This window comes from Ambystoma mexicanum, chromosome 8 (genome assembly GCF_040938575.1).
Source record: "Ambystoma mexicanum isolate Mex_15411 chromosome 8, UKY_AmexF1_1, whole genome shotgun sequence".
Taxonomy (NCBI): domain Eukaryota; kingdom Metazoa; phylum Chordata; class Amphibia; order Caudata; family Ambystomatidae; genus Ambystoma; species Ambystoma mexicanum.
Genome location: NC_090929.1, coordinates 694,386,613 through 694,405,543, shown reverse-complemented (window position 1 = coordinate 694,405,543; position 18,931 = coordinate 694,386,613). Strand labels below are relative to the sequence as shown.

General features: G+C 43.3%; 1 protein-coding gene across 2 annotated transcripts in view; it reads left to right on the top strand.

Moving 5' to 3' along the window:
- Nucleotides 1-18,931, top strand: part of ADAMTS14 (ADAM metallopeptidase with thrombospondin type 1 motif 14) — a 622,677-nt gene that overhangs the window by 274,894 nt on the left and 328,852 nt on the right. Inside the window, exon 6 of one of the 2 annotated variants that reach the window (XM_069610499.1) lies at nucleotides 9,057-9,204. In XM_069610499.1, the coding sequence (XP_069466600.1) occupies nucleotides 9,057-9,204 (148 nt within the window). Of the gene's footprint in view, nucleotides 1-9,056; nucleotides 9,214-18,931 lie in introns of both variants that reach the window. The other variant, XM_069610498.1, reaches the window with a different exon arrangement.

Sequence of the window (18,931 nt, the reverse complement as noted above, 5' to 3'; positions counted from 1 at the left end):
CTTTTTTTTGTGCAAATCATCCAAATAAAATGAGAGGCTTGCTACTACTAGCCTTCACCTTCACTGTGGTGGACTAAGGGCGTGGGTGTTGAAGCCTGTAGGGTAACTAGGAAGGAGTTCTGCAATTACCAAAGAACCGGCTGCTGACTGCCCTGCCCCGTCCACCATCTGCATAACATCTTTCAGTCTCCCGCAAGGGCCGAAGCCCGCAGTTGACTAAGAGTGCAGGTGTTGAAGTCCGCAGGGTGTTGAAGCATGTTGGGGATAAGCACGGAGAGCGTTGCCACTTGGACCTTAAGTAACACTGTTACACACGACGCAAATGTAACTTTTGGAAAGGTACAAGAAATGTTTGGCCAAACTGAATCTAGGATAAAAATGTCACAACCCTTTGAGTATTACGAAGGGCACTGTACAACTTCTACAGTAGAGGCTTCTCGCCCGGTAGCCGAATTGGAATTTGTCAATGTATGCAGGAGACTGGCAATGGGTGAATCATATCTGACCAGCAAGTATCTACTAGGAATGGAAAAATACATGGACATGGTGAATACGACCTTGGCACATAGTCTATATATGAAATTTAGATTAAGCCTCCTGAATTTGGGGTATCACTCAAGCAAGTGGCTCTCAGCTGGAAGTGATTTATGTCCAGTATGTGGATCAGCCAGAGAAACACTGAACAATTTCCTGTTCTTCTACCAAGGTTACCGAGTGGCTTGCAATAGGTATCTGAAAATGATCTGTAAGGTACACCGGTTATGTCGCATAAATGAAGCACTTTTGTTGTACTAGCGCTCCAATGATATGACTATCGTATATTGTGTAGCCAATTACATCCATCGGGCGTGGTTTAGAAGATCTAGATCATTGATGAAATTGTGAATTAATCCATTTGGTTCCGAAGAATTGTGCATTCCCCCTGACTTATACAATTAAATCAGCTCTCATAATATTTGAATTAATGAAGGTCATATATACACCTTGCACTTTAGAGTGTTTTTGTATACAATTAAAATCAGGAAAACTACTGTACAGTTTTTTTCTTTAGAGTCTATGTCAGCTTCTGGACACAAATAGGGTTTGCCTCATTGCACTTAGTATAAACTGCTATTTTGCACATTCATTACACCCGAGGGGTTAATCACTGGTCATTGTTTTTATTATCTGTTCCCCATGAACCAGTTTATGAAATCTTGAGACTTAGCCAAACAGTTCCTCTATTTTATTGGAAAAAAATGGGTTCTTATTGTCTTCAAGTTGGTGCTGTACTGTAACAGTGTTTCCTGTTGTAATTGTGTTTAAAACTATTGTCAAATGTTTTTATGATGATTTTGTATGTACTGGCAAATGATGAAAGTCGAATAAAAGCAAATTGATGATGAAGATGATGATGATGATGATAGTCTTCACCTTCTCCTTGCAAAGTAAAATAAGAACCGGTTGCCGCTGGTCTTGCCCTTTTTTCTTCAGAGGAAAAAAAACAGAATCACCTTCTCGCACAATTTACTCTAGATAACAAAGAGTAGCTGAGTGAAAACTATTTGTTTTCACAAAGCTTTTTGTTATTTACAGCTCATTAAATATGAGGCAGCTGCAGTAGATGCGAAAGTTTGGTGAAGTATATTCTGCGAAAGGGTGCTAGTGTTTGGATTACCTCGGATTACTTCAGATTACTTTTGGGTTACTTTGGATTATTCCAGATTACAATACATTACTTTTGGATTAGTTCAAATGCATTTCACAATACTTCATACAACTATCAAATTACTTCAGATTACTTTCAAATTACTTTGCGTTACTCCAGTTTTCTTAAAGAGTTAATTTATATTTCAGAGTAGTTGAATTACTTTTGGTTTCCATCAGATTACATGCAATTATTTCTGATTATTAAAGACTGTTTTCTTTGCTTGTGATTAATTCAGATTTGTTTACATTACTTTTGGATTTTCTCAATTTCTTAAAATTACTTTGCAAATATTTTAGATTATTTCACCTCACATCTGATAACTGGATTATTCTGTAGAACTTCAGATCACATTCAGTTGCATTAGATTACTTCAAATTACTTCAAATTATTTATTTTAGACTAGCACTTATACCTGTGCTTTGCACAAAAATTCCAACAACAAAAAATAATTAGACAAAGGTATATTTATATGTTATACTGTTTACATTGTCTACACCATGGAACCTACCCACATGCCAAATTTCAGGTTTGTAGCATGTTGGGAAATATGCTGAACATTTCGAACAGACACACACACACATATCCAATCATTGCAGACCGCTTACAAAAAAACGATAAAAAACAAATAAATTTGAAACATTTATATTATACTTTTTACATTGTCTACACCATGGAATCTACCCACATGCCAAAAGTTTGTAGCTGGTATGTATGCTGAACATTTCGAACAGACACACACACATATACACACTTTTCCCACCCAAAAGAATTAAACAAAGGTATATTTATATTTTATACTTTTTACATTGTCTACACCATGGAACCTACCCACATGCCAAATTTCAGGTTTGTAGTATGAAAAGTATGCTGAAAATTTAGAACAGACAGACACACATACATATGCAAGCATTGCAGACCGCTTAAAAAACAAAATGCTTTAAAAAAAAGTTCAAAAAATTAGAAACCTTTATATTTTATACGTTTTACATTGTCTACACCATTAAACCTACCCACATGCCAAATGTCAGGTTTGTAGCATGTTGGGAAGTATGCTGAACATTTCGAACAGACATGCACACATATCCACAAACTTCACTTTTATTACACGGCCTACAGTAGCGGCCATGTAGTTATGGTTAAAAGCATAGAAAGAGCACTTTTTGGGCGACTTATAACTTTGGCACCATTCGACGAATCCTCACCAAACATTGCAAAAGAAAATGTATGGCCACCTCACAATGGTTATGCGAAGTTTGTTGCAGTTTTGTCCAGGAGGGGAAAAGTTAGAGGATGGTGCTAACATTTTTGAAATCCTCGTAGACACAATGGAAACAATTCTTGGGCAAAATTGACTAGGAGTGGCGGCCTGGTCATAAAATGGTGCTTTTGCAAATGTTGTGTAAATCCGTCCAGTAATTTATAAAGAAATGGACAAAAAATAGGTTAAAATATGTTGATAATTAAGGTCCGGTCTGTGGAATCACTTCCTGATTCGGTATCCGCGGACACCTCTGACCCAATCGATGGTGGCTTGGTGTCTACGGACACCAAATACCCACGCTGATTGCATATTCAAAAAACGTGAGGTGCGTCAGACATGTTTAAACGGTCGCCATATTGGATCAGCGGTCGATCGCCTTTCTCAGCAGACAGTGAAAACGTCTTGAAATTAAAATTGGGGTTATTTTGTGGCGGAAAGAGGGCCTGGAAAGGGTAAGGGAGTGGAAAAAAGTTGATAGGGAGTTATTTTTATGGGTGAAAAAAAGCTGTGCAGCTGCCAGCAAGTATGCAGACACGAACAGTGACCGCGGACATCATTCGGATTGGGGAGGTTCTAGGTGACTCTTGTTATTTGAAGGTGTAATGTACGTACTTGTTATATGGTTGAATTGTATTGTAATGGTTGTGGCATACCCCAAGAATCTTGCCACTGGTCAGAAACACTGTAGTAATTGCCCTGTAGTTATGATTAAGTTGCTCAACTCATAAAAAAGAGCACTTTTTGGGTGGCTTATAATTTTGGTGCCGTCTGACGAATCCTTACCACAAAAAATGTATATGACCATCTCTGAATGATTTTACAAAGTTTGGTGCGGTTTTGTCCGTGGGGGCAAAGTTAGAGTGGGGTCCCAAAATGTTTGAAATCCTCATAGACACAATGGAAAACAAAATGTTCATGCGCCTACAGCCCAACCCGCTGGATAGATTTTCACAAAACCTATGCGTGGAGTGTGGCGGCCTTGTCATAAAAGCATGCTTTTGCAAATTTGGTGTAAATCCGTCCAGTAGTTTGTTTTAAAATGGCCAAAAAGTAGGTCCAACAATTGTGATATCTGGGTACGTTCTGCGGACTCACTTCCTGATTCGAAGTCCACGGACACCCCTAGGCCAATCAGGGGGTGGCTTGATGTCCCCGCATGTGAAAGGCGTGCGCTGATTGGATGTTGAATTTGTGATACCATCAATGACATTTGTGATGTCATCTTTGATATCCTGGGTTTTAGTCCTAGCAATGCACGGTGGTGGCGCAAGTTATGGTTGTTTACCATTTCAGGGGTTTTTCGGTTTTACTTGTAACCATAACATCCCTTTAACAAAATTGTTCACTGACTATATGTAGAGATTACGTATTCCAAAACATTATTTGGCAAAGGACACAGACAGACATTTTTATATTTGACCTATATTACGGCGTTAACACCCGATTCGAGTTAAAGGCCCGAGTGGAACAAGGACATTTACAGAGGGTCCCTGGGCCGATAACACCCGATCATGCACACTGGAGAAGGTGTTAAGGCTATTACCACCCCAGGTTTCGGATCCGGAAATGCGGGGTGTTAGGAAAAATGTATTTTCATACAAGGAACGGAATTGAATACAAATACCGACACAAGATGGCCACCATGGATCTGGAAGGTGGGGTTCCATAAGGAGCCCCTCTTCCATTTCCATGGTGGGCGGCAAAGGGAGACGGAGTGAAGCTGTGGCGGCGGTAGGCGTTGTTGCCGCCCACAATCAGGTAAATGGGGCAGTGGAGGAGGGTTGGGGTTTCTAAAAAACTGATGGGAACGGGAGGGTGAGAAGAAGATGACACTGGAGCGTGGGGGAAGCAGCCATCGGGTTCCATAAACACAGGCTGAGATCAAACATTTCAGCCCATCCACCAAGGAACCTGATTGGATGGGCCCCCTGGCCTCGGTGTCAATAAATGTTAAATCATAGCTATTGATTGTATGTATGCATGGATTTTTGAAACACAAACCTAGCTAGATAGCAACAGACAGTACGCTATACAATGGGGTTGCACCCAGGGGGTTACATTTAGAGTGCAGGAGAGGCAGATGAGCTGAAAGTGTAGGGGAACAACTGAGTGGGTGGAAATCCAGAGGGGGACAAAGGGGTTAATTGTGGCAATCAATGATTGGCAAGATGTTCTTTGAGGAGTAGGGTCTTCAGGTCCTCCCAGAAGGGTAGGATCGAGGGGTCCAGTCATATCTGCATTTGTAACTTGTGCCAGAGACAGGATGCACAGCAGAAAAGAGCCTGTTTCTTGGTGCCTTCCCACATGCAGTTCATGAGATAAAAAGTAAACCCCAAAACAAAATGGAGTTCCAGTCAAATGCGTAATTATGGGGCAGCATGTTTGTGCTGCACTGCATGGGGAAAATCCCAAGTCTTCTTTCTTTCCCAGAAGTCATGACAGACACTTTACAGATGAAACAGAGAAGCAATTAGTTTTTTCTATGTGCATATTTATGTTTAAGTTCATCCATAAATTAGAAGTGGAAATATATGCAACTCAAGAAAAGCCAAGTTCTGTAATGGATGGCTTTGTGCAGGGACGCTGTATTGCTTATAATTCAAGTTGGAAAAAGGCACACTTTGCTAAATCGTTTTATTACATTGGAGCACCTCCATATCTGCAATGAACCATTTACCTTTTAGAAAGATGCTTTTCATGCAAAAAAAGCCTAAATCACGTGTATATGATGAGGATTTAGATAACACAGGGGGCGTAATAGCTGACATTTACCCATTGCCTTTCAAGCACCTGCATTTGCAGACAGAAATGACCGTTCTGAATCACCTTAATGTGAAAAGTCTTTAGAGAAAACAGAGAATTTGCCTATGGGGATGCTACTGGTGTATTAGTATCACCTCACAAATAACAGAAAAAGTACAAACCTACATATACTCTCTAGATCACCTGTATAAGCTAAAACTAATCATTAGCACCCTGCTGGTGCGAGCCGACCAATGAGGAGGCTGGAAACGTGGGCTGATACTCCCGATCTAGCCCACGTTCCAAGCCACCTGAAGGCCGACTACGCAGCCCGCCATCTTACCCTGACCCTCTGTTCCGGTTTTATGTTTTTTTTTATCCCAAACCCCACTCCCCAACCCCACTTACCTGATTGTGACGGCAGCGCTGCCTGCCGCCACAGCTCCCCTGCCTCTTCCTTTTTCTGCATGCCATGGTAATGGAAGAGGGGCTTTGGTAACCTTCTTCTTCTTCTTAATTATTGAATGCGTGGGCGGACCCACGCAGGCGCTTCCCCATCCTATAGGATGATGTGCACCGCTCCCACCTATCACCACTTGACTCCATCCAAGCTCACAACTCCTCCCACCTCCCCGTCTGCCTCACAAAATCCAACATCACACTACTCCTCCTCCTGCCTCTCTCCCCATCACCTCCCAGCAAAGTCCTCCCACTCAGCTCAGCCACACCCAACGCGCTTTGGTAACCTGGGGTGCTAATGGAGTTCTTAACCCGTTCCACAGGCCTTACCGGAGGTAACGTCCCGGTGCCCTCGTTAACCACCCTTGCTTTGCTGGGACCATTAATTCTGGCTGCCGCGCAATTATCCCTGGTATTGCCCATGGAACGGGTTGAGAACGCCATCATAGAATCCAACCTCCCTTTTTCTATTACTATCTGTCCATGGTTCTGAACTTCATGGCTTGGGAGGCTGAAGTAAAAGCATCATGGAAATAATCCAAGTGACGCCCACAGTCAAGGTGCATGGGATTTTCCATTCCTTTATTCTTTTAGGTGCGGATTGGATTTAGGTGCTTTCTAGCAATGTCTATAGAGAGAGATTTCTGTTACAAAACATTGGTCCCAAAGACATATCAATCTAAAGATGATTTAGAACACTGGCAAAAGGAGCAACTACTACCCTATCACACTTAAGATCCCCAATGATGTCTTGTAAGATCCATTATTATCAATCAGTCTGTTGTGGCTGTACCAATGCCACATAAGAACAACAAAAATAACAACACTGCCAATGGTGCCTTAGAATGAGAACAGTCAAGAAACCATTGAAGATACATCAGTTTTGCACTTTGTTCACTGTTGTACTGAGAAGTGAATATAGGTAAAAAGCCAAGCCACAGATACGCAGGCAACATGTATTGCACACTTTTCCAGTACTTCAGGCCTAAGTAATTGTATAAATGAATCAAATTTCACTCTGCTTGGCTATCATCATGAACGCCCAGGGAGGTAGTCTGGGAAAGAGCAGTGTTTTTGTGGTTTCATGATAAATTGTGTATCCAGTGGGGAGAGCGTCCTGTATCTCAAATGGCAGCTTGGTGACTGCGCACAGCAAAGAAAGGCGGTTTGATTGGGAGAGCGCAATGAATATGGGTATCTGATGGAAGGACTGAAAAAATAATTGGAGAAAAGGTTTCATGTCAGACTGATACAATAATGGAAACTGGAACAAGTTGTAATGCAACTTCAGTCTCGGAAGGATAGCTCAGGGGCAACACGCTCGTTTTGGAAGCAAGACGACGTGGAGCAACACAGGTTTGATTCCCTGGGTCTGCGCTTAGAAACCGCTGGGTATTAAGTGCATTATAAATAACCAATTACAATTAGACTGGATGCCCCTGTCAGACATTTCAGGTAGGACCTGAAGACCCAACTCTTCAAAGAACATCTCACCAATCGCTGATCAATCCATCCAATCCCTGCTTCTGCCCCTCTGGACCTCCCTCCCCTGCTCCCCATACTAGCTGCTCTGCTGCCCACTCGCTCCCTGTAGACCCATGGGTGCGTCCCCTATGTACCGTGCACTGTTGCTTCCCTCACGCATGTATACATGCAGTGATATGTGTTTATCTAAGTGACTGTGGAGTCCCTTTCAATGAACGAGATGCTCCGGCTGAGCAGTTATGGGGACTCGTTAGACTTGCAAGGCATAGTAGAGCGGCATAGGGCTATCTACAATCTGATTTAAAAGTGCCCACTTGATCCAAAACAACATCTAATTGCCACTCCTATACATTTTATACATCTCTTTAACTGAGTACATTGGACTGCACTGTTGACTGGAACAGAGCTTATTCCAAAAAGGGTTGGAAGCCTACCTTGAGCAAATCTTCCTTTTTACTTTTCTAGTTCTCGTCACAAAGATTCATGGTGATGAACCCGAAGTGCATGAAATGTGCAAAGGTTTTTTTTGGGTGAGGTAAGATAGCTTAGCGTGTTAGGTGCTCAGTTCAGATAGTGAAAGGAGGATAGCACAGGGGCAACATGCTGGTCTTGGAAGCAAGACCATGCAGAGCGACAGAAGTTCAAATCCTGGATCTGCGCTTAGAAACCAAACTCAGGCATTAAGCGCGTTAAAAAAACCAATGAAATAAATAAATACAATAGTGTGTGTGAACTGAGACCACAAGGTCTAATCCTGATGCGCCGACTCAGCCCTTATCCTCCCCATGTCAATAAATTCAGTGCCGTTGATTGAATAAGATTTTGAAGTGTGAGTATTTACTGCCTATTTTTTTAAAATTGGGAGTAAAATGATTTTAGGGTGTAAAAATGTAAGTCCAATTCCCAATGGGAGTATTTTATAGGCGAGTAAAAAAGTTTTAACATAAACATGGAAATGTTTTTGCAATAATTATTTCTTTGCACCTAGTTATTCATACACATTAAAAGATACATGTGTACTTCTTCCAAACAGACAGTACTAATAGTAGTTTCTTCCTGTGGTACTATGTGCACTACTGGTCCAAACAGATCCATGGAGCGGTGTGGGTGACAGCACAGAGGCAGGCCTGTGTCTGTTTCCTATTTTTTTTGGGAGTATGAGTATTGTTCCTCCATATTTTTTTTTTTTTGGAGGTATTTGCCTATTTTTTCAAGTGGCCGATACACCCCTTATCTGTATGGCTGATAGCAGAAATTATTAAAATGCTTAGAAGTTTAGGGAATCCGGCAGGAAGAGCAAAACACGTATTATTATTTCTGTTAATAAGTGGACTTGTGGTGCTGCATAATGAGTGTGACCAAATGATGAGGAATTGGCTTATCTCCATTCTTCATCCTCAGTTATTTATTTTTTTCCAGTCAGTTGGCTTGATCGAGCGTGGGAACCCATCGCGGAGCTTGGAGCAGGTATGCCGCTGGGCCCACTCGCAGCAGCGTTCAGACCCCGACCACTCCGAATACCACGATCACGCCGTGTTCCTCACCAGGCAAGACTTTGGTCCCGCAGGTATGCAAGGTACTGTACAGTGTGTCTTCTCGATCAGGTACGTGCATTCTCCTGGCTCCGGGTTGGGCGGGAATGCTGGCGATCTCAAAGACGCTCTTCAAGCATGGGCGACCACCAATGAGCGGGAATGCAGAGAAACAAAGTGCCTGTCATTTGTTGGTACAGAATTGAGCATGCAGTGGCTGCAACCCCTTGCCCTTCAGTCATATGAAGTGAAGCTTGGTTAATGGCAATTAAGGTTCTAGAGGATTATGATAGTGACAGAATGGAGAAAAGAAAGAAATCTCTCTAATTTGATATAAAATGTCCTCCCTGCCTCTATCCAACCAAATACCTAGTGCGGTGCAACCTTCGGATTCCTAACCCCGCTCTCACTCAACCCTTGATAGCCATGTGTGTAGGACACTTTACCTAAGGCTATATCAGGGATCAGCACTAGGGACAGTCAGTCATATTAAGGCTCCAAGATAGCTCAACAAGGTAAGCGCTTGCTCCAGTCAGTCATCAGTGCCCAACCTGCAGCCACCAGTGTGAAATGTGGCAGGGACACAGCCACCCTTCATTTTTCCAAGCATCATCACTTAAGTACCATTAAATTGAATGAATGTAGCACCCTTTATTGTAGTGCTGTGAACCGAGAGGAATCTGGCATGGAGCGCTATGTAAAAGTTCAATATATTGTTTGTATTGCTGCTTGGTGACTTGCTAAAGTATCAGAGCTCTGGTGGGTGTTTTAGGCCTCGACAGAAATAGCGTTCACGCTCAGAACACTTTCAGGCTTGTTCAGTGGTGATCACATTGGCAGTGCAACAAAGACTAATTTCCCAAGTTACATAGTAGTGGTCAGCATACTGCGTAATGGCCGCCAGTGATTCTTCTCCTTGCCCACCACTCCGGCCAAAATCTGATATTCTGCCTGCTCCTGGATGCCACGTTCCTTGTTTGAGGACATCCCTACAGCCTTGCACATTGTATTTTACATGGAAGGTGGGAGGTGCGTGTTGCAGAACCTTTGATAGCTCTGGATTCCATAAAGCATTAAGAAAAATAGCCGCAATCTAGGTCCGTTAAAGTGTGCGCATGGCCTCCCTCTCAGCATTAGAACACTTGAAGGAGGTACCTCATCACTCGAAGTGAAGGACGGAATGTGAAAATTCATTGGTACATTTTTGCCGTTTTGGTTTGCAGTTAGGACACTCATTATCCTACTGTAGGTAGTCTTTGAATGTATTCAACTGCAGACACACTCCTACCACAGAAGTCATATTCATTTTCATCACTATATGTATGGTTGCACCGCCCTCTAAAATTCTACATGATGGCTAGTCTAGGTCTGGTAAAAATGGATCTGGAAGAGTGACTATCTTGAGTGTGATGAAATAGTCTTTATTTCTAGTCGCATATTTAAAAAGGCAAGTGGGCTAGAAGGAAAAGTGGCCCGCAGTGTGATATAAACTTACATTTTACTTGTGGGTCTCAACCTCTGGAAATTGTGGCTCTAACATACTTCAAAAATACATGAATCTATGACTTCAAAAGTTCGCCCTGAGTCTATTCCACCGTTGCAACTTGTGACCCTATTTCATTGGTGTCTTTTCACCAGAAACGTAGGAGTAGATTTAATTGAAAAGCCATGCCCTTTGCCCACCCATGACATAACAGCGAGTGTTGTGATTTGTATAACCCAATGACGTCACAGGAAGTGGCACCACACGAGCTTTGATCCGCATGTAATCATTATAAGTGGATCGAAAAACTAACAGTAAGTGTAAATGATCAATTCTCTCCAAAGCATATAAATACCAGCATAGGAGGAACAAGGAAAACATAGAGGTCAGATTTACAACCACTCATGGCCCCAAAGATGCGTCTCTGCCATCAGTTACCATGCCACAAGATGCCTAGCCCATGTGAGCGCACCCAAGTGAATCTATATTCACTCCCACGGCTGTGAGACTATGGGTCGCTAAGGAAACAAAGCAAGAGGGGTGGTCAGTTTGGTCCACACGCTTTGGTCGACCTATCTATGGTCGACAGTTTTTTCTGTTATGCTCTACTCTGCAGGGTTTTCCATATTTATAAAAACACTCTGTGGTAGCACGAGAGCTTGCACTGCCCTGAAAGGTTTCATCCTTCAAATTGTGCAAGTGGTGCGTAGTTAGGTACGTGGATGCATTAACCATTTCACTCCTGGGGCTTCAATGCTTTACTATAGAAATTAGGATGTGAATATAAGTTCTAAGGGGCACGGACCACGCTTCTTTTTTGGCAAGTCACCCAAATGCAAATTTCCTGATAAAAGACCACCAAAACGTTTAAACACCTAAATGCATCACAAAGAAATTAATGATAATCCTTTTATAGTTAACTACACAGCAAGCCACTTGGAGCCTGATATTTCGATAAACCCAATTATTATACATTATATATGCCATTTGCTGCCTCTCTCGCTCTCGGAATTGGTCTTAATTTAAATTTTTGGGAAGACTTAGTCGATCAGAAGAAACGTGAATTCAAAACCAACCATTCGTTTTGAAATTTGGAGAATGTGAAATCCAACGGTATACAAAAAAACTACTTTCAAATTGTTCTCACATAATTTTAAGGGGGAGTCAGAGGAGGATTGCGGCTACAAACCAAGAAAAAAAATCACTCACAAAAGTCAGTGTCTCGTGGGTGCATTGTACGATGTCCAGATATGTATGGTAAATATGAGTGGAACAGGACTCCCATTGTTTATCTAATTTATTGCATTAGAGGTTTTCCATTTCCGTCTATTTGGTTTTTATATGTGTTTATATTTTTATTTTTAAGCTGGGTTTGCTATTTTTCCATGAAAATAATCACACTATGAGATAAATTCATTTATATAATGCTCCGTCGTGTCGTGCCTTCTGACCGATTACCTTTATTCATCAGCCAATCATGTGTCAAGAACTGCGTCGGGCTATGACAAAAAATATGAAAAATAATAAATTGCTTTTTTATTACTTATTGCCAAAAGCGGTTTGAGTGCTCCCTTGGGGCACGTTTGGGGAGAAATGTGTATTGAACACGGTAATTTAATTTGCCTGAGGTCAATGAAACTGGTCAAAACGTCCACTGCCATGCTCTTCAAAATGGCCGAGCTTTTCTCACAAAAGTGGCCAATTACAGCCAGATTGATCAGTCTATTGTCCCGGATGCAGGGGTGGACTGGCCAATAGGGAGCTCTGGAGATTTCCCGGTAGGCTTCTGTACCCTCAGCCTCGTTTGTGTGGTAACCCAGTTTATTTCCACATTTTCCCGTAGGGAAAGGGACGAGCTTGCTGAAATGGGGCCACTTTGAAAGCTATTTCCAGGGCCTCTTTTGGTTTCCAGTCCACCCCTGCCCACATGGCAGTCCCAGCCTTGCCAAGAATAGTCAAATGTCATGTCTCGTTACTATAGATGGAGAGTGAAAATGTGGATTTTAGTTAAGCGTAAACAAATGTTTTATTTTCCAGAGGAAAAAAAACCTTACTTGCCAATAGCCATGTGTTCACTGTCAAGGACTAAGTGCAAGGTTGTGTTTATCTGGCTTTGAATGCATTATTGTGTGTGCACTTTCTATCACAGGCATGGATCTAGAACCCAGAGCTACAAGGGGAGGAATGGACAACTGAACCTAAAATATGAGGTCTAGCCAACATGGACCTCAGAGACAAAAACCCTCTGCTGCTCCCTTCCCCTCACTAGAAATCCTTTCCTCCCCAATAAGAATTGGCTGCCTTTGCATGGTCCATTCGAGAAGGTTGAGCCGGGGACAGCCCCCCCCCCCATCCTATCATCAGCCCAGCTAATTATTATCAGAAGTCACAGAGATTAAACATGGTAACAGAAAACAGAAAGGGTGGGGGTGGGGTGCTTGTGCAAATAACAATATGAAAATCACGAGTACATAAGGTCGAGTTAGTCGGGATGTAGGGCAAATCCTCTTAAAACGGGTCAGATATTTGGGGGAGGGTCCACCTGAAAACCCCCCACTCCTCCCCACCCAATCCCAATAACGTTTCCCTAACCACTTCCACCTCGTTTTAGGTTGAGGCCCCTCCACCTGGCTCTTAGCTGAACTGGCAGAAGTCTCTCTTCTCTCGCGTCAGAGGGACTCCCCCCGTAACCCCCTAATCAGACGGGTAAAAATCCATTCATGAAAATGTTGGACTCATTCCTCACCCCTCTGAAAAGGCGTCTAGATTCATTTCTGCATAGGGTGCGCACACCTTTGTCCCTCCTTCTTGTAGTTGGTCTTGTGTTACTGCTTTATAATTCCCTGCTGCAACCGTGTTATGTTTCTAAAGTACGCCATTGTCCATGAGCGAGCTGTGCTCCTTCCGCTTCCTGGCTGCCGCCTGCTTGCCTTCGCTGCTGCTGCCGCCCTTGGAATTCTACGATTCGACATTTCTGTGAGCGCTCAGCGTGCACATATGGAGGCCAGATGTACACGCGCTTCACAACATGGAGGACTGGTTGTGATTTTACAACACAAAATAGTATTTAGTTCCGCCCCGAATTTCTTGAAATGTGAAACTGCTGGAACCAGAATTAACTGGGTAAAGAAGATGAGCAAATAGGGTTCTATGCCTATATCTGTCGTTTTGAGGTCAGTCAGTCGCTTGACGTGTAAATTTCTCCAATGCCGTGTCTTTCAGCAATATTAAGAGCCATCATTCTTGACATATAATGGTATTTTGAACGTGCTTTCTTTCAGAAGCAATGCTCTTAAAAAATGTGAAGGATACGTGTTGAAAAGGTTAATACGTTTCCTAAGAATGAGTCATTTTTTGTATCAAAACTGTTAAATTTAAGAATCAAAGAGTGAACTTTGAGGGTGTTCAAGGCGATAACTTTATGTGCTGTGAAGAAAACTACATGTGTAGAAAAGGAGTCAGAAATCCCGGTCGAGTCCTAGATCAGACTCGTAGTAGCTAAAAATTACAGCCACGCTTGGAGTAAAATGCACCAATTGGGTAAAAGGGTCTTTTGGTTCTCAGATGTTAGGGATGGATCTATTGAGCCTTTCGGCTGAAGTCCCAGCACCCTCTTGGCCCACCCTTGCTGCAACACTCTTTATAACAAAGAAACGACAAAGTTGAAAGATACATAACATAGCATAACATAAACGTGATGATTATCTTTAATACGGATAGCGTGCATAGCCAAGGTTCTACTACTGATTCTTTAGAGTTTGCAAAATCACCGGGGAGGGCAGCTCTGTGCAGTGTACTCTTTTAAAGGCATACGTTAGGGAGTTTGCCTAGAAGTTCTGAAGTCATCCATTGTGGCGGCTCCCCTTCGGTCATTTATATAGCCCTATCCTTTTTCGAACACAACACACGTTGCAAACAGGCATTGCATACCGTGTACAATGAGAGCGGGAAATACCTAGGAGTCCAAGTAGCAAGAGTAACCTGGTTTCTCTGGGTCTCGTGGATCCATGCATTTGCAATTGCGTCTAAGTACAACTTTATGTTGAGACATTACTTAGATATTTGCATTAGATCGCAACCTCACAGATAACCAATGGAATCTATGTTACCACATTGTGGCTTTTTACACTCAGAGCTTAATCCGTCTTTAGTTCTTTTGCCTGAGTCATTATCCACGAAGACCAATAGCATCAATGAGTTGATTTCTTCAAGAGATTTTTTATTAAAATATTTGAACACCCATGATCATATCTCGTGTGGCCCAGTACCACTATACACAAATGCCTCACTTCTTCCTCTAAGACCTAGCCACTATCCCCTAATCATTTATCATTTGCCCCTCAACCTTTACTCTTACCTGTGTACATCAATTCTCTCACCCCTAACATAATGATGTGTTATTTATATAGCGCTTTCACCAAAGCACTTAACATTGAACATATTTACAAAAAATATCACCCAACCGAAGTTGGCACTCAGTTATCAAAACCGGAAGGACAAAAGGGTGAATTGGCCTTTCCGGGACGTGGACCTGCAAACTGCAGATCACAGAGAGATTGCAGCAGCGAATGCTCAACCCAGTGAGTTATCTTACACTTTACCCGTCGCACACACACCCCTAACCATTTGCCCCTATCCCCCACACCCCTAGTTCCCTAGCCCCTGCCCTCTAATCATGTGCATCTTACCCCTTACCTATACCACTTATCCCTCACCTATCCCTCATGTTTTAGCTCAAACTCCTAATCAAGGATAAACATTGTAAGAAAGTGCTATTTCAGTCAAATCACCAGAGAAATTGAGTGTTTCCCACACAATGGGCCTCATTACATGGTAGGCGGTAGCCGTGGCGCTATTAGCGCCATGGCTACCCCCTTACCGCATTCCGGGTCCGTGTTCCCGGAATAGGGACTTACCGGCTCATTCCGACCTTGGAGGACCCGGTAAATCCCCATTCCGGGAACCATTCCCCATTCCCATTTGAGCCCAAATGGGGCTCAATGGGAATGGGTAAGGAGCTAATAACGGTACCGCAATTTGCGGTACCGTTATTAGCTCTGAAGTCCCTTAGCGGGTCCCTTCCATAATGCCTGGTAAAACCAGGCGTTAGGGGAGGGACCCCCTAAAGGACCTCGTAGTAGGTCGGTCACCGGTGCCCTTACCGGTACCGGTAATCCCTTACCGCCTACCGTGTAATGAGGTCCAATGTTTTCTCAATTGCTTAGAGTTAAACTAAATTATTATGGGCCTCATTATGAGTTGGGCGGTGTGGGTAAAATGCAGCGATTATACCGTTACCGCTGCATTACCGCACCACCGAACTATGAGTTTGCCAGAAAGCTGGAGGATTTTCCTCCAGCTATGAGCTGGCAGTAAATCGTCCACCTTTCTTCCAAATTTCGTCGGAATTACCGCTGGTGGAATTACTGCCACAGTAATTCTGCAGAAATCCCCCATGGGCTCCAATTAATTGGGAACTAGCACCGCCACTGCCACTTGTAATCCGACAGTAATACCACTGTAACGGTTTTACAGTTTGGTGGTATCTCCGGATTTACTGCTGAGATGCCACCAAACTCGTAATGGCATTAATACCTACCAGATGTCTGACTGATGTGGAAGCATTACTTTACAGCAGAACACTTTTTGGTTGATTGCGGAACCAAACCAAGTCATCGGTGTGATGGACTGTTGATGGAAGCATGAGCCAGAGGCTTCCGAAAGGGGATGCAAATAAGTACCCGCCAATGGTGTTGTGTTCGTATTCTGCTATGATTAGGGGGCTAGAGTTGACGTGGCTCCTGGCGAGCATTGATACGTTGGACACATCCAAGGCACAAGGTAACACAGTGCATATTGATATGTGCATTGAACATTGGGGCCTCATTTCCTTTGGGTCAAAAGGAGGTGGGGTTTGTTTGTTTGTTTATTTGTATTGCGCACCAGACCCTGGGGTATCAGGGCGCAGGGTAATGTGAGCACAGCATCTTACCATCGCCATACCCATGAGATTAGTCCCGCGGCTACACAGTGAAGGAAGAGTCACATGCAACCTTTGCTGTGTTAGTGCGTCTGTGTCTATAGTAAAGTGTTGTGTAGAAAAACGAGTTTTTATTTATCATTAGAGAAGTTTAAGGAACGCAAAGTAAATATCTAGACCTTTTTTATGTATGCATGTAAGGAAGGGGACAGAGTTCAGTCAAGCCAGCTACCCGTGACTTTCATCGACAGACACAAGTGAGAGATGAGTCAGGGCCGCACGTGCCTCCCATCACAGGAGACATGGGGCCCCGCCCAGACCTGCCTACTTCTAGATCCCCTCAGGAACCCTTTACTTTGGACCAGAAAAAGTAACCCTCACCTCACTTGAGCAACTGGTGACTGTATGATTGACCATCTCCAGCAGGACAGTTTTTGGAACTTAACTGAGGGTGACGAGGAGTAACCCCACTGTCAGTTTTCAAATGGGAGACAGAATGAGTATAGACTGACACCATGCCCGTGGAACTGTCCAGATATCTACCCTGCAATACGCTGATTTCATTATAAGGACAGCGAGGCTGGCAGGGAAAGGATATAGGGGAGATATAATGGAACTAGGGATGACTCCCAGGACTAGGCATACATAGGCCCATGACTACACCCTTGTCATGTATGAGCGCAGGGGACTACTTCAGTGAATGCGCTAGTTTCGACATTGACACAGGCTCTCCTTCAAGCAGCACATAGCAAGGAAGACACAAACAAACTTCAGATCTGCTGTCCAAACCTGGGTCCTCTCCAACCTGCATGATGACAATGCCACTCTGTAGGCCTTCTGGTGATTACCCTGGCACCCCTGAGATGTGTCCTACATGTAATAGCATGGCTCATCAAATGACTCTCCAAATTCGACCACATCACCCTGACCCTCATGGACCTACAGGGGCTCCCGCTGCAAGCATGTATCATCTACAAGGCCATCGTCCTGAAGTCCCCAAGCTTACCTCACAGAGAAACTCAGCATCTCGGGAGGCCTGCGATCCACCATAAGTAAAGACATGTGCAGGCTTGAACTTCATTGGTGCAGGAAGGAAAGAACCAGAAGACAGGTATTGTCGGTCTATGCCCCCATGCCCAGGAACGTCCTCCTCATCAACATCAGACTCGCCCCTCACTTCTACAGTTCTGGAACATGCTGAAGACGCTCCTCATCAAGGAATTGCTCCTTCCTAACACCTAAGTCCACACACCCTCCATTTGCCACCTAACCGTAGACTCAGTGATCTGCTACCCTGTTTCCTCCCCTAGTTACTTGTCGATCCCTAGCTGCCAAATGTCCCCCTTCCCCTGTTGTTAGGTCCCGCCCCCTTGTATCTCTACTTCCCTCACTATGTCCTTCCTCCTATGACTTATAAAGCTCAGCGTTGCTTCCCGAAGCAAGGTCTGTGCTCAATAAATACCCTGATTATAACAATGATAATAATAAAAACATCTGTGCCAGTGCACCCAGTTGCCCGACAGAGAGATTCTCCCTTTCATATAGGACAGGAGGCTTCATTGATAACTGGGAGGGAAAATCTGAAATTGGTTTAGAAAGGAAGAAAAGACCCTTTCCTAATTTAAAGAAATTCCATATTTCCGGCAACTTTAAACCATAGAACCATTAATGCAGAACCAGAAGCTCCTAGTCACATGTACTTCTGATAAAGTGTTCCATGTATTAACACATGAGTCATATACAATGGCATTGTGTGTAATTGTATTGTGTATTGTATTGCATTGTATTGTATTTATATAGCGCAACTAGCCCTAAGGCATCTGGGCAGATTTCCTAGAGATACATATTTACAGTTACAGGCACAATTTACAGTCATGGTCACAATTTGAACATTTTACAGGCATGGTATTTGCACAATTTACAGGAAGATGTTCTCAAGGGAGTTAATGTAGACAAAATACTTTGCATGCAGGCAGAATAACTTGATCAACATTATAGGCAATTAGAAGTGTGAACTGTGTATGGCGGGAGGCTGGATTATAGAGGGTTCTTTTTAGTTCAGAATGAGCCATGCTTTGGCCTCCTTATGGAATTTATGGTAGGAGGGTTCTAGCCTGATGTTGGGCGGGGGTAAGGCATATTCCACATTTTGGCTGGCAGAACTGCAAAGCTTTTTCCCCCTTCCTTTTGCAATTTGAACCTGGGTATGATGAGGCAGTTGGAGTGGGAGGATCTGGTCTGTCTGTCTGAGGTGTTAAATTTGAATTTGTCGCAGAGGTATTTAGATGCTTGATTATGA